This window comes from Mastigoproctus giganteus, chromosome 3 (assembly GCF_048544385.1).
Source record: "Mastigoproctus giganteus isolate SK-2022 chromosome 3, ASM4854438v1, whole genome shotgun sequence".
Taxonomy (NCBI): domain Eukaryota; kingdom Metazoa; phylum Arthropoda; class Arachnida; order Uropygi; family Thelyphonidae; genus Mastigoproctus; species Mastigoproctus giganteus.
In genome coordinates, this window is record NC_143577.1 from 220,375,002 (window position 1) to 220,392,157 (window position 17,156).

A 17,156-nucleotide genomic window follows, 5' to 3' on the forward strand; every position below is an offset into this window, starting at 1 on the left:
CAGACGCACACGTGACACTTGACCTGCGTTAGTCAAAGGTTATAAAGAACAGTAAGGAAGGGATGCAAGATATTCATCAGCATGTCATCAACAACAACACGAGTGAAATAATTGTTGTCGGTTTTGTAATACGCTCCGCTGAATGGCGTCATCGGGTTATTAATTAAGACAGTTTTACGTTTCATAATCGCTCGAAGTCCAGGCCTCAAGAATAAAGAGCCGATGATGTAACATCCTCCTGGTTGACCCTCATTACTATCGGGGCACGTTCCGGGGACTGACAGCTGCACATGCCACGCGGTCCGTTGGCCATCATTAAACTCCCTCCCGCAAGCTGTCTGTGTCCGCTAGACCATTAATTAGAAGCTAGTCTTGCTCAACTAAGGCTTCAAAAGCTTTTGGTAAGCCACAAAAGTTGCGACCCCCACTTCTCATTTCCGACAGCTTTGTTGCCGTCTAGTACGCCGTCATTCGTTGCTGTCGTCACCATCGATCAGGCTCAGCATCTGTTACGCCACTGCTCTTCCTTCCTCGGTCTGCAGCAACAGGGTTTATGATTAAAGGGGTGTAGTAAACTCCGTAAAGTATTAAACTGGGATTATGATGTTAAGGAATGGGTTTGGTGATGGCCACGGCTGGGCGATGTCACGGATATGATGTTGTATTTCTGATCTTTTCTTTCTATTTCCACTACTTACCAGAACCATTAGAAGAGCACAAATTGGTCTAAAGAAAGTGCTAGATATATATTTCCTTTGGACAGATTCATATTTCCTTCATCTAAGCTTTAGAACAGATAAAAAGTTGAGAAATAGTTCTTATCGGGACGAGGGAACTCTTATGTGCTTTTTTTTCACAGTATCACTCAATTTGTTAATCTCTGTGAGTTGCATTTTTTTAATCTCTGAAACGTAGATTTTTCATCCCGCAAAACAGATCAAACTTTGATATTTCATCCCACAAAACAGATAAACCGATATAGGATACATGCAGATACCATATGCTGACTCCTAATTCTAAACAACCTTTAGTAGCTTATTAAACATATAGTTATTGAAATACTGTGGTATTATTATATTATAATATTACAGATACCAATAGTTAGAGGAACTGGAGAGTTGTATGGTATTAGTCGCATTCGATAGGATTTTCTGGAATACGCTGTGGTTCATCATATATAACCCTGTTTACGAAGCAAGTTATAGAAAAAGTATACACTAAGTGATCACTGAAATGTGACAATCCCATCCGTAATGGACTATGCTGCATAGCTCGTATTATAAAAAGTCAAAACTTCATATACTAGAGCAGTGGTAATTTGCATCCGGTCGTGCAAGTCAAAGTGATCAAGTAGCAGTTCTGGGATGTAATGATATCACGAAGTTTCAGAAGGGCATGATTGTGAGTGCTAATGCGTCGGGTGCTTCCCTATTGGAAAGGGTACGTCTTGTCGGTTGCTCATGGCCCACTGTGGTTAAGGTGTACAAAGAATGAAGTCTAAGGGGTCAAATGCTGATTTCGAATATGCAATGTATATGCATGAATGCCTATGTCTTTATCATGTCCATTCGTCTGTCCGTCCGCATGTAGCAATTGGACTCCCAGTGGACGGATTTTCATGAAATTTTATATATAATTTAGAAGCATTTGTCCAGCTATTCCAAATTTAATTAAAATCGGAAAATAAGTATTTCTTTCTTTTTCTTTTCTTTTTTTTTTTGTACAATTTGTAAGATAAAAAAGAAATTCCTAGCGTAAATGTTAATTTTAATGCAGTATTGTTAGCTTTAGACAGCTCGTGCGTGATTTAGATCTATTATTATGTAAGGCTCTTGAACGTGTCACATGCGAGAAGGCGCCTTAAGTTATATTTTAGGCGCGTTCGATATTTTTCTTAAATTAATTGAATTTTTTTTCCAATTCAATGAAATTCAGTGATATTCAGAGTAATCCAATTAATTACTCAGATTATAACTTTATAGAACACTTAATAAAACTATAGTTTTACTTTCTCGAAACTTAGCCGTTCAGTTTAATTACAACTGTATAATATTTATTACTGTCCTCCCCTATACTCTTTTATTTTTAAGTCTCTTTTATATATATATATATATATATATATATATATATATATATATATATATATATATATCTTCACAAGCGATACCACGTTCACGAGTCTTATATAACAATACTGAATTGAAACTACATATACGAATTTCTTTTTCCATACAATTTTATAGAAAAAATAAATACTAATTGCTGAATTTCTGTTTATCTGATTTTAATGAAATTTGTTTGTCTGGATAGAGCTTTCTAAAAGAACTGAATACTGTATAACGTTTCATGAGAATTCTCATGCGAACGTTATACAGTATTCATGTAACAATTCTCATGAGAATTGTTGTAACAATTCTCATGAGAATTGTTACATGCGAACGGACGGACGGACGAACATGCTGAAGGCAAAAGGTGCTAAGTGTATGCAAACGCGCCTAAAAAGGATATACAGAGAGCGGTAATAAATATTAAAAACAGTTTTAATTAAACTGAATGGCTAAGGAGAAGAAGTGGACCTCATAATTGCACTTCGCGTCTCAGAGGTTGGATTTTGAAGGAGCTCTAAATCCTTTGGAACTGGAAGCCTGGAAATCCTCCAAGAAAGTTTGTGAATAGTTTTTGGGCAACAACAGAACATACAGCTGTAAAATATAGATCAAGAATTTATTACAAGCCCACCAAAACTCGGTTGCAATATGTCTCTAAAAATACACTTCATTCTTATTTAAACTGTTTTTTAAATAAACCATAGACATTTAGTGGTGAACGTTTTTATCAAGATATCACGTTACCAAGGAAGATGGAAGCCTAATATTCTGGCAAACTCTTGCTGGATACAGATTAGAGAGACTCCAATAAACGTATTCCTGACTGTCTTCCTCTCTAAATCTGTATTTGCTAGACAATATCTGACCAAATTGGGATTCAGATGTACCATATTTCGTGAGAAAAAAAAAATTTAATTGTATTTCGAATGGACTGTTGAAATTTTCGCATTCTTTTGGAGAATGGGGACTATTTCCAAAAGAACCATATAATTTTGCATGTACATTAAGGTAAGTAAATAATTTAAAAAGTTATTATCATTAATCTTTTCTTTGAATAGTTCTCCTAATAAACTGCATTTCATAAATAATTTTACATTAATTTAAATATATGCTGACTGCTTTACTGTTTGTGTTCGTTTGTAGGTGTTAGAGAAACATGTGACAATGCAGGAACGATTCCTGTAACATTTGGAGAAAACATTCTTACTGGCTGTTTACTTCATCTCCATTTTGACGACTTCAAGAACTGCACAGACCTCAGGTATGTTGAAATGACTGTTGTTAAATGTATTAAGTACTTTGTATAGTATACTATAATATTATTTATTAACTATGCGTGAAAAGGCAATTTTTAGGGGCTTAAGCATATATGCATAATGCGCCTATTATCTTCACCATGTCCGTCCGTCCAATCGCATGTAACAAATGGGCTGGCATTAAACAGAGTTTCATGAAATTTTATATTTCAGTCTTTTAGAAATATTTGCCCAGCTCTCTCAAATTCCATTAAAATCGGACCAATAGAAATCCGACAGTTATTATTTCTTTGTCCGTATGTCCGTCCGCATGTAATAACTATTTACAGGGATGAATTTTCATGAAAGTTTATGATGGTTCTTTCTTCTAAATTGATTTTTGAACCCCTCCTAAATTTCATTACACACTCCTGGCACATAGCTGTCCTAGTGGACTGTATTTCGTGGATAAATAAACAGATAATAATAATAATAATAATAATAATAATAATAATAATAATAATAATAATACAATACAATACAACACAATTTTATTTTATCAATAATAATAATAATAATGATAATAAAAAGAAAAACCGAAAACAGAAGGAACCGCCAGCTTGGGAAAGAAGACTTCAGCAGAAGATAGAAGAATTAAGAATCAAGATAGGCCAATTGGCCCAGTACCAATGGGGCAATAGGAGTAAGAAATTAATTGGAAAAGTGAAGAGCATCCTCAAGAGAGACAGCGTCCACAAAATTCAAATTATTATATTAGGGCCACCCAAAATTTCTTTCGTACCCCGTATATGTAATATGTCTGTAAATTGCGTGTGTTCTCTGGTCGATTTGCCTGCTTTGCTGGACGAAAAAACCCCAGTTTCTGGTGGTAAAAACCTTACTATCTCTACGCCTGAGGCTGACTAACTCAGCCACGGAGTGAAAAAAGCTCACTAAAGTTCCTCGCGTCATCGACGGGATTCGAACCCGTGCCTTTTCCACCCGGTGTGGGGAGGACGGTGACGATACCACTGTGCTACTCGCGCAGACTAGACAGCGTCCACAGCAAACATGAGACAAAAATCAGAGAATAGGAGAGTACTTGGACACATTGAGGCAGAAGCTCCTTGCACTCAGCAAGAGACTACGTCAATACAAAGAGAGCTCCCAGAGGAAAATAAACAACCGAATCTTCGATGAGGACCAAAGAGGCTTCTACAGAAGTCTCGGAGAAGACGGGAAAGAAGGGAACGGACCACCCGAGCAGAAGACGATTGAGGAGTTCTGGGGAAACATATGGGGCAAGAAAGTAAGACATAAAAGCCGAGCCGCCCTGGATAGAACTAGAACGCAAGAAAACCAAGGACGTACAAGAAATGAGCAGGTGTGAGACTCGGGAAGAAGAAGTAAAACAGACGATCAAGAACTCTCACAACTGACGATCAAGAACTCTCACAACACGATTACGACTTTCTGGAGTTCCTTGTGTATGCGTTCTTTGGGAGACCTATTGCTGCTAGGTTGTTATGTAGGGTCTTTTATGTAGGGTTGTTATGTAGGGTCCTCCGTATTTGGTGGTGACGGGGTTCACCAAATACGGAGGATTCGGAAAGGTCAGGGAATGACCACCGCATATCCCGGAGCAATATGGCCTTAGTTGCTAATGCTCCTAAAAAAAATAAATAACAAATAACATCATGGATGGAGCCACAGGAAGGTATTATCTGTTAAACAAACAGTTGTCTAATTTGATAAGGCATTTTTTTTTCTGATTAACAATTTGCACTTTAACTGAATAACAATTTGCACGTTCGCACAATTATGTCCTTTGTTCGGGAAAAAAAATAATTCTCTAGTAGCGCTGATACCTTAAAAGAAAGAACTCATCGTTAGGATTTCATTGCAGTGTTCGCTCACTATATGTCCCCACGTTGCGCACGCGAGCTAATACACTCATTGCCATTCGTTACGTTTAATACGTTTAAAACGTTTTTGAAACGAAGTTGAATTAGATCCTAATCTAATAGATCATGACAGTGTGATTCGTCTTGTTTTTGGATTCGTCTTCGATCAACAAGAAGACCAACGAAAACCTAAATGGCGTTTCGTTGCTCTTCTTGCCGCAAAAAATAATGAGTGTGAAAGAATCAATTTAGAAATTTTACAAATGATGCCTGGTGATTCATTACAATATAAGAGTGTTAACACAATTATATCTGAAGATACTGTAGAACTTTTGCGATATCCAAACGAATTCCTGGACAGCCTCAGTTTAAGTGCTTTACCACCCAACATTTTAGAGTTTAAGGTAGGAGCAGTTGTTATTTTACTGCGGAATATGACAATTTCAGAAGGATTGATCAGTGATACGAGACTTATAGTCAAAGTTATGCATCAGAATTATTTGGATCTAGAAATAATAACGGGAGAAGCTAAAGGAAAACAGGTACTCTTACCTCTTGTAGATTTGACTCCACCCTATTCGACTTTGCCATTCTTATTTAAGAGACGGCAGTTTGCTATTCGACTCGCTTTTGCGATGACTATAGAGTCTGAATTTATTTTACTAACCCTGTATTTAGTTACGCCAATGTATGTAGCAATGTATCGGGTAAGATCATTCGAGCATGTTAAGATAAGGTTACCAGAAGGGCACAAGAATACAAAAAATGTCTTTTTCAAAGAAGTATTATGTAGAGACTGTACTACATTTTAAGAAGTTGCGCAACATGAGTGTCACGGTACATTTTTACACTTCCACATCAACTTTTCCCAGAAAATTGAGGAAGTGAGAGGATTCACTCTGTTCTTAAATGGTTGTGGGATTAAACCTAGCTAACATTGAAAGGTTCTGTGTTTGAAGCTCGAAAATTAAATCATATATATATTTGTTAATTATTTTTTCATACATATCACATAGGCTTTCCATATGTTGTATATTGTAGCACTGGGTATTTCTTGTTATCGTGCGCAGATTGGAGGAATGAATGGAAAACGTGGCGGATACGTAGAAAAGAAATGTTCTCAGTTTGCGCAGATGAATTGGTCGTTTTTTGATGAGCTCGTTTTTTGTTACTGGTTTACTAAATATATAAATCATGAATTATTACTGTCCGTTTTATACCTTAATCACATCAAAAACATGAAATTTGTGTTATCTTTCAATTGTTATTAAAATCCAGGAGAAAATAAGTAAAGAAAATTACAAAAATGCTGACTACGTTCTAGTATCTGAAGTAGCTATTGCTATTTCTTTATTTTATTAAATCACAGAAGATTCGTGAAGCATTTCATTTCAATTTTTGTTAAAAATCCATCAGACGGAAATAAGTATTACAGATGGTTGTAGGATTGTTGCTAACGGAAAACTTTGTTGGAGAATAATTTCTTCGAGCCGTATAAAATGCTTACGTATATAGCGCCAAAGCGAGAGTCTCATTCCATCCTACTAATGGATGTAATATGTCGGACAGAAGTCCATTTTTATTTACCAGATAAAAAGACACTGCTGCTTTGAATATGACATATTTTGATGTTAGCTGAGATTATAATTTTTTGTCCTGCCTAATTAATATCACACGCATCTCTATGGAGTCCTTATTAGCCCTAACCATCATTAAAGTAGTGCGTATAATGTCTAATCTACACTGTACAGTATTCGATGTACTCCTATATAAAAGCACCACATCCAACCTAACTTGCTAACTGTGAGGTTTATTAGTCCCAGATGTTGGAATTTACAAAGAGCGTAGATTTGTCACACCAGGTACAATATGTCAGTGCCAGGTAGTTTGGCCTCTCGTCCTCTGCTGAAGTTCATGCTCCAAGTACGTTATCAGACTACATATATATACGCTCCTGTGGTAATCGAGTTAAGAGCGTTTAATTTTACAGCGTGTTGCTTTTGATAGACAGCAGCCTTTGACACAAGTCCTCTTAACGTCGAGTTACTATTCACATTACACTGCAGATGATTCTTTGTCTGCGAAAAGTGGTATCCTGTTGTCCCACTGAAAAATTGGTTCATATAGAAAGAATGTATTGAATATCTTCTTGCATAGCATCGAACCCTTAGGTTCCTTAAAGATTTGCCTTCTGAAAATTCCTCCCCCCTCTCTATCCATCTTTGATATGAGACTAATGGAGGTTATTTGGGGAAGAAGTGTGAGGATTCTTCCTTTGTAGATATGCATTGGAGACCGTGTTAAGCTAGACAAATCAGAGCTACAACAACAACACGGAGAGATATTACAGTCTTGCGTTTTCGTAGTAGTGAGCCTCTTAACGAAGCTGTGAGTTGATTAGTTGTCAAGGCGACTAGGTGCATTAGTGTTCTCTGTGTTCTGTGGTTACTAATGTCGTTATATTTTGGAAGCGGCATCTCTTTTCTCACATAATAAACGTGAAAAGGGAGAAAATTGTCTTGGTCTGTGACTTGAATTTAGTGCAGATGATAACACTCTTCTTCTGTCTAACGCAAAGGCCGGTACATTGCAACTAATTGCATATTGTTAAATTTCTCTTACGAAGTGAGAAAAATCTTTAAATTTTTCTCACTTCAAATTCGAATCACCCATCCGAAGCGGTTTCGCACAGTTTCCTAAGTTATTTTTGAATTTAATTTTTTTCACATCCATTGCGTTTATGTTTCTTACATAAACATAATATATGTATAAAGTGAATGGAAAATTTTGGCTTTTAAATCAAAACTAAATGGAACTTATGCTCAGTCACTGCCTGTTTTAGATGTTCATCGTCCACAGAATGCATTTTACGAAGATGCTGTTTCAATTTTATAAACCAGTAAAAGTCAGATAGGGCCATATCAGGTGAATAGGGTGGATGCGGCGAAGACTCGAACCCCAGTTTGGCCACTGTTGTTCCTGTCAGTTCACATCTGCGAGGTGAGGCGTTGTCATTCAGCAACAGCACTCCTCGTGACAGCATTCCTCGTTGCTGCCACTTGATGTTTTCTCATAATTTGGTTAATAGATCCACATAGTAGCTCCCCGTCACAGTTTTATATATTTGAAGGAAATCAGTGAACAGTACTTCCGGACAGTCCCAGAAGAGTGTCAACAGAATCCTCCCAGCTGAGGCTTGCATTCTGGATTTTTTTTGGATTGGGTGACCCAGCGTGTTTCCACGACATGGTGGCAACTTTAGATTCTGGATCAAAATCATCAGCAGTAACAGTTTAGGCAAAAACTCCTCTTCATTCGGAGTGGCACGCTGTAAAAGAGACCTGGTGATATTTACTCTTGCCTCTTTGTGACTGTCACTCAGCATTCTTGGAACCCACCGGCAAGAGACCTCTGTCATGCGTAGCTGCTCATGTAGGATGGCATGTACTGAACCAAGGCTAATGTTTACTTTATTGGTTTTCTGTTCAATGTTCATTTTACCGTCTTCCATAACTAATTTATGCACCACGTTGACCATTTCCTCATTTGGGACTGTAGCTGGCCGCCCGTTTCTTAGGTCATCATCAATGCTCTCTCTCTCTCGGTCATGCTTAAATTCAATAAATCACCTCCGGATTGTACACTCTGATGGAGTAGATTCATCATATAGATTTTGTTAGGAATTTTATAACACCTTGCTGCACAAATTTTCCCATTTTTGGCTTGATTGTCAGCTGATTTCAGAATTAGACCTGCCAGAAAGAAACAGAATAAGTTATATGGCTGGAATGTTGTACAGATACTACCAAGACTATCTCCTATTACTATGCTTATTTCTACCTAAATCTAGAGTATGTGTTTGACAAAACCTTTTGTCAAAATGACCCTCGCATTAACAGCATTGGCAGACATCTTGTTTACGAATTCTGATGCTCTGTTAATGCCTGATTTAGATAATCTGGGGCCCTGTCGCACATATTTTTAAAGGCCCTCCAAGTAAGGACTGGGTGAGACTGCGTTATTCCGGGATCTCGGCATCCTTGTGGCCCGGGAGTAACTGCTTCTCGGTAAATCCAGCCTTGATGCTCTTCCTACCTAACAAAATACTCCCTTTTCGGAACACTTATTCCTTGGATGATTCATACTCCTCGCTCTTAAAACCACGATATCTAGTTCTCTTCGTCTTTCACTCGTCATAAATATATTTCATTATTCTAATTTTAGGCTTACAATTTTTTCCTAAGCTTGAGTGGGTTAGTCAGTAGTCTAAATCGTGATTTTAGTCAGTACAAGCCCTTCACAGCGAGAAGTCCCCTGGCCTTCTGTCTGCGAAGGGCTTGTACAACAGTAGTGTTCAATTTTCTCGTTGTAAAACAAAGAGTATTTATTTATTTTTATTATTTCTGTCTCATATATTTATAAAAGAAACGCAGAAACGAATTTTTTAGCATCTCATTATTTGGACATTTAAACAGTTACGTTTGCACTGAGGAGGCTGTTTGCTCGTTCTTCGTCTTTAAATTTATGTGCGTCTTTTAATGTCAGTACCTATTATTTATCATATTTCATCGCAAACGTTCTCTTAGAACCATATGTTCATTGACTCAATTTAATTATTATATGTTTTTATTAATCTGGATTTCTGACATTTTCAATTGCAGTATAAATCCCGTCAGTGAAGGGCTTTTTGGTTTATTGGCCATTCTTTGCCACTTATTCGTTCTATATTAGATCAGTAAATATTGGAGTAATGGCTAGCTATTTAAAATAGGGGGTTGTATATCTTTCTAAATTAGTTTTGGCATTTTATATGTTCGCCGTCCATTCTCTGCCTATAACAGCTCCTTTGAGGATGACAGCATTACCAGTGGATGTAGACAACTTGTAGAAAGACAGATGGCTTTTTAAGAAAATGAACTTGGCACTACGGTAACATTTCAACGTAAATTCAATAAAATACTGACCTTTCCTTTTGTTAGTGGGTATGATGTGGCTTGTTTCGAGATATTTTTCATATTTATGGAAAGACCGTGGATGCACGTAAATGTGTGTGTGTGGTGTTAGTGCGTGTGTTTGTGCCATTTTCCAACTCCTCTTCCTTTGTATTTCAGCACCGTATTGTATTTGGTAACCTAGGTGATTCCAGTTGCGTCCAAGTTTTGTCATTATATTTCGATGGGATTTGTCTTCTGGGACTTGACTTCGGCTTAACATTTTACTGCACCACAGATGCGTGAGTGTGTGCTCTTTCTCAGGGGAACGTCACGTCTCCGTGCCTTAACTTTGCCTTTTTTTGACCGATCTGCAAAATGACTACGGAAATGCCGAGCTTGAAGGAACTTTTTGAAAAAGAAAAAAAAAAAAAAAAAAAACCGAAAGTTCCACTTTGAGTTTATTATTTGATGTGTATGGAAAAGCGAGTTTTTAGTGCATCAAATTTCTTCGATAAATCAAAAGGCAGTAAAAAAATAAATTTAATTTAATATTAGTTAATTTTAGATACGACAACATAAAGAATTTCATATGAAGGCGTTATGCATATATTATTAGCTTTATGAAACAAAAACGTGTTCATTGCTCATAACGTGACTGCCGAAGATAATTTGGAATTGATGATATGCATCGTCTACGTGCAAATGGGCTTTTGGAATTCACCGGGGATATCAAAGACGAATGGAGAACGCCATGTAACCTTTCATCTTTGCAACAGAAAACTGACTAACAGAATAAGCAGAGCTTTAGACAAGCAAAACAGTTGGTAGAGTGCCAAGAGCTACACCGTCCATTAAGTAGCAATGGTTGTTAGCCTACTCTGGATTGCTCAACTAATTCTGATCAACAAATTAAAAATTATGTATATAATATTTATTTACATACATACAAATTTCAAACACTAATACAGTATACAGAACATAATACTAATTGGGTAGAAGAATAGTAAGGACAGTACATATTTATCAATGTCTGGTTATTCTTCCGTTAAACTGAGGTCTGTTAAAACGAGGGTAAATTTACTGTATTCGAAAAATCCGTGTTAGACGATATGAAGAATGTTAGTTAATGCATGAAATAGCTTTTTACAAATGTAAGAAAAATCTCCCTGAATAGAAGGGAGATTTTTCTAAAACGTAGAGAGCGGATGAAAATTGTAACCCAAATATGAATAGATTATGATTAAATCAGGGGGATTTCCCATAGGTTTGTAATCAAATCAGTTATGCTTCGAAAAGTCGGCTTTCTGCTGAAAATAATCCAACTCTGTCCCTACATATTTAATAAAAGATGACAGAACTTTATAATGAAAAGTGAATAAAGAATCAGTGTTCAATGTTAAATGAAAGAGAATATGTTTATTCCTATTTTCCAGTGCAGAATGATTAAAATGGTTGAACTTAACAATTAAGTTACACGAATGGAAACTAAAATCTATTTAATTTTATGTGGAAACTGCAAATACTTACCTTGTATCTATAATTATTTTCAATCGTATCGTTATTGTATGTCATTAAATACCCAGCAAGTATAACTTTATTATACAGTGAAGGTATGTTATACACCGATGAGCCAAAACATTATGATCAGCGAGTCGTTATGCAAATTGAAACAACTACAGGGAAACTACGGCACGTGCGCAGGTCGGGACACGGTATAACACCTAATACTGAGCTCCGTTAATCAGTGTTACTCTTGTTCTTCAGATGGGAAAGGCAGCGGACTTGAGCGAGTTTCACAAAGGCCAAATTGTAATGGCCAGACGACTGGGTCAGAGCATATCTCAAACGGCACGGCTGGTGGGATGCTCGCGGTCAGCCGTGGTTAGTACCTACCGAAAGTCGTCCAAGGAGAGAAAACCCACGAACTGCCGGCGAGGTGTTGGACGATCACGGCTCATCGATGCTCGAGGTGAGCGAAGGCTCTCTCGGACGGTACGTGACAACAGAGGGGCAACTGTGGCGCAACTACCCTGCAATTGGAATGCTGGTGACGGGAGTAATGCTTCACAACACACAGTACATCGAACCCTGCTGAAAGTGGGGCTGCGTAGCCGCAGACCGCTCCGAGTGCGTGCTAACCACAGTTCACCGGCGACAGCACCTGCAATGGGCACACGAGCATCGAAACTGGACCTTGAGTGATTGGAAGAAGGTCGTCTGGTCCGATGATTCATGTTTCCTGTTGCACCATGTGGACTGCCCCGTACGTGTGCGTCGTTTACCTGGGGAAGTGATGGCACCTGGATGCACCGTGGGACAAAAACAAGCCGGTGGCGGCAGTGTCATGCTTTGGGCGATGTTCTGCTGGTATACTCTGGGTCCAATCATCCATGTGCTGGGCACTCTGAAAAAGGCCCATCTATATTGATTTTTGATGTTGGGAAAGACACAGAATCATCCATTATTAGGAAAGAGCTATACCGGAAAATTATTCTGCAGACATTCTGTACACTGCCTACTTGCTTCCTGTTGGGTTTATTGTAAAACTGGCCTTATCATCCTCATCGGTGCGCTGAAAAACTAGGAAGGAAATTAGCACCGTCCTGAGGGTATCTTCACTTCTGGGTGTTTCCTCCCTACCCACGTGACCTGAGGAGATCAGCCAAAATTTTCGCTGTGTAGAATGTATGGAATTGTGTCAAAGTATCTGCAGTACAGAACTGCATCATTGTTGACCAGGTACACCCTTTCATGGCAACGGTCTTCCCCTCTGGCGGTGCCGTCTTTCAGCAGGATAATGCGCCATACCACAACGCCCGGATTGTTCGAGACTGGTTCGCGAAACATGAGGAAGACTTCCAGGTATTGCCCTGACCTCCAAATTCCGCAGACATCAATCCCATCGAGCATCTGTAGTTTGTGTTGGAACAGCAACTCTGATCTGCGGCGTCTCAACCACGGATGGTTACGTGTTGGTATCAGATACCACAAGACACATTTAGAAATCTTGTAGCCTCCATGCCTCGCGGGGTACGAGCTGTTTTGGCTGCACGTGGAGGACCAACATCGTATTAGTTAGGTGGTCATAATGTTTTGGCTCATCGGTGTATGTATCATAACAGTTAAAGGGAAGTCAGATTATAATTTGCTTGTTTATAAAAATATTAAAACTGTTTTGTGTACTATTTACAAATATAGTAAACGCACAACATTCTACACAAAATTTTTTGAGTTCATGTAGTTGTTTATGCCTTTGCACGCGAGCGTGAATTGCTTCTTCCGTGTAACTGGTATGATGTGGTGTATTTTGAATAACGTAGCAGAGTCTATGTATAAAATAGGATAGGATAATTGTACAGCACAGCAGTTTCTTAAGCGCACATGAATGGGAAAGTTATTGTGGTCGACTGAGAAGAGTAAGTGCGTGCTACTGGCACTCTTAGCCGTGTTTTCGAAGGAAAATTGGCCTTTCGAATATTCTGAAATCTTATAAATAGCACATACTACACACTCCAGGAGAAAACTTACTTACTTACTATAAGTTTATTAACACAAGGTTCACCCCCTGTGCAGCAAGTGGGCTAGGAGGGTGTACAGAAATTTTAAAATATACATTATACACATTTGTACAAAATTTCAGATCTTTACAATATAATTATTGTATAATAATAACTATTAAATTGATATATACATGTGCTTAATTGTATTCACTTTGAAATAACATAGATCTTGATAATTGAAGAGTTAAATACATAGGTTGACTTCTTTATCAGCAACTAACATAACAGATTTATTTATATTCATTATATTATTGAATTTAATTGTTCATATCATCAAATTTCTAATAAAAACTGCTCAATTTTCATAGCAATCCTGGTGATTTAGTCCAGATTTGGTTTATAATTTGGCTTCTATTGGTTTTATTGGCTTCAAACTTTACCGGATCAATGGAGAAGGTGTTGAAGTGTTCAGTGGTGTTACATGGGAACATTCCTTTTAGGGAGTCCAAGTTTGATAGCTTCATCCTAAGTGGGTGATGGCTTCTATTTCCTCCTCTTTTTAAGTGCGATGATAAAACTGAAGTAGCCAAGGGAGCGAAATGCAAAAGAATATTTTAGTAGCCTGCGGTAATCCAGAAGTAAGGCAAATCAGACTCCAGTCCAGTGAATGGGAATGTGGAAGTGATGCTGGTTATTGCGTTCGACTGGGATTGCATCGTTATGAGTCATTCTATAAATACCGCATATTTTGTCACTTGTTCCTGGAGAAGCATTTCTTGGAAACAGCACAACCATCTTGCAACGATAATGCAGTGGATCATGTGGCTAGTTTATTGAGGTATTACTGCAGTGATGGCAATGGAAATTCCTTGATCGTTCTCCATCTCCTGTTCTCCAGTCATGAGTCCTTGTAACTTCGATTTGTTTTAGATGACGAAGGAGTCACTTGGCGATCAGGCCTCCGAGCAACAGAAGACACACTATGAGCAATAAATCTCTCACTCTGCACTCTTCAATAAAACGAAGCTTCTGCTGATATCACACCTTTCGAACAACCTTCGTGATGACGAATTTTAATAAACTTGAATCATAAACCATATTCAAAATGAACGCAATTTAAAAAATATATGTATTTCAATTTTCTTTCTTTGTTTTTTCCCCCCACAAAATCACAGAACATTTCAATAGGACAAATAACATATTCTAAAAAAAGTATTTTAATTCACTTAAAAAATTAAAAGTACTAATTATATTTGTTGGAAGCATCAGTTTATTTCAATAAACAGCTTATACAAGTTCACATGTGGTAAAAGAGTATTTTTGAATTAACTTTGGTTAAGTTTCCATCCACTATCTTTTTTTTAAACATTTTTAGGGCACATTCTCACTGTCAAAATGCTCATAATGTTTCAGCCCATCTCACATCTGTAAGAATTGTTCTCCATCCTTTCTCTTATTTTGAAATCAATTGCATACTTCCATCTTTTTTTGCATACGAAACTAAAAATAATGAACTGTAGAGATTTCTCAACCTCATACCAGTATATATAATTTTTAAGACTTAGCCCACTTATTAGAATTCTGAATAGTTTTTCGGACACTTCCCAGTTCTGGAGAAGAAATAAAAATGCTGAACTGTCCATTCTAATAGTATACGCAAGATTACGTTACTGATGGACCAAGAAAATACCAAAGACTCTCAAAAGGTAAATCAACAAAAGTAGAGAAGTAGAGTATCGTGAGTATATTTATTAATGAAAACCAAGCGTTGATATAAAATTCTTTAAAATTGAAACTCTTTTAAGATTAAATAGCAATGCATGCACGATAATTTTTATACGTTTTCAGTATTTATAGTTAATATGGAATACTTATTTTTCTGTCATTTTAGATTGCGTACATGGTCACTGTTTACATCGCTGGTTTCAGCTAACTATGTAAGTATAGGAGGAGACCCGAATTCCTTGGATTTAGAAGGATTTGTCCCTTTACTCAGGTAAAAACAAACGTGGTTTATAATAGTTATTATTTCGTTTATTATATTATTTCATTTTTTATTTATTAAAAATAAATTTAACTTTTACAGTAAGCAATGTTTATAATAATAATAATAATAATAATAATATTTGAATGATACTCTGCTACTTAAAGATGTTGATGGAATCTTTTGAATCACGTTTATTGGAAATTTTTTTTTTTGCTATGATTGATAATTGAAAATTCCTTTATGTGGTTTTTAGGGACGAATTTGACTCTTCTAATTTCACCGATGACGTCAGTAACATAACATCGCTTTCATGGAAAGAGCAGGTGGAACGGTTTGTTTTGAAATGCTCAAAAGTTCCTCATCATCTTCAACTTTCTATAATGTACACGGAAAGTGGACGAATCCGGGACCATTCTATCATGACTGTAATTGGAGCCAAAGTAAGGTAGGTGATAAAGATGATCTCCACCCTTCGCACTAACACATTCCTCAGCTTAGTACATACCACCCAACCATTCCCCAAAAAATAATATATATGTAATTGATGAGAATGTAAACTACTGCTGAATTCAAATTTAATGGTACTCTGATATAAACATCTGTAATTTGAACGGATAAACATTTCTATAAGCTTTTTTTGGCCAAACTTAAAACCTTTAAAGTCGCTCAACGGAAATACAGAGCAGTAAAGTAGCTTAGCGAAAATTCCTTTTCGTTAAGGTACCTTACTTTCTAAATTCTTAGAAAGGCAAAAAAAAAAAAAAAAAAAAACCCGAATGAATAAAAAGAAATGTCTTCGTCTTTAAGCCTTCATGACAAACCTCAGCCGTAGCAAACTTGTCAGTAATATCTTTGGAATAAATGGTCCTCGGCATCCCTTTTTCTGTGACAAGATTAGATAAGCTGGTCATTCATATATTTGAAATTCTGGAACAAAGGTAGTTTTTCACTCTTAACAGATCAGAAAATATTTCTTCTTCTTATGAGTAGTTAGATATTGGCGTGCTCAAAAACATGCTAAAGAACTCTGTGTAAATTTAATATGACCTGTGCTGTGGAATATAATTTATTATGCTTCTCTGGTGTAGATTTTTGCTCATTCATTGTTTTATTTTTTAATGGAATATTAAAAAATAAAATATTCGGGGAGAGATAACAGTGGAATATGTTGCCTCCAACTTGATAGAGGCAGACAGTATGACTAAGTTCAGAGTGTAATTGGTTACCTTGTGAGATGGGAATAGTATGAATATTCTGTCTGTCTTATTTTATCATTATTTTTTTCTTTTTTGGCAGATGCAGAAAGAAGTTCACTTCCCTGCCGTACTAATACTGCCCTCTGTATTCGAGGTATAGCACTGTCTCTCCAGTGTTGAACTGCAACTACCACAGCTGACATCAGGTGCTGACAGCTTGTCTTAATTACCCATAGACATTCCAAAATATTTATTTGCTGTATGTACTTTATATACACTGCAAAACCTGGTA

At 37.0% G+C, this 17,156-nt stretch overlaps 1 protein-coding gene across 1 annotated transcript in view; it reads left to right on the forward strand.

Annotated features, from left to right (window-relative positions):
• Positions 1-17,156, forward strand: part of LOC150088739 (tectonic-2-like) — a 351,050-nt gene that overhangs the window by 319,791 nt on the left and 14,103 nt on the right. The window contains exons 8-10 of the mRNA XM_090370296.1: positions 3,252-3,369; positions 15,573-15,677; positions 15,922-16,113. Coding sequence (XP_090226422.1) covers positions 3,252-3,369; positions 15,573-15,677; positions 15,922-16,113 — 415 coding nt within the window. The remainder of the gene's footprint in view (positions 1-3,251; positions 3,370-15,572; positions 15,678-15,921; positions 16,114-17,156) is intronic.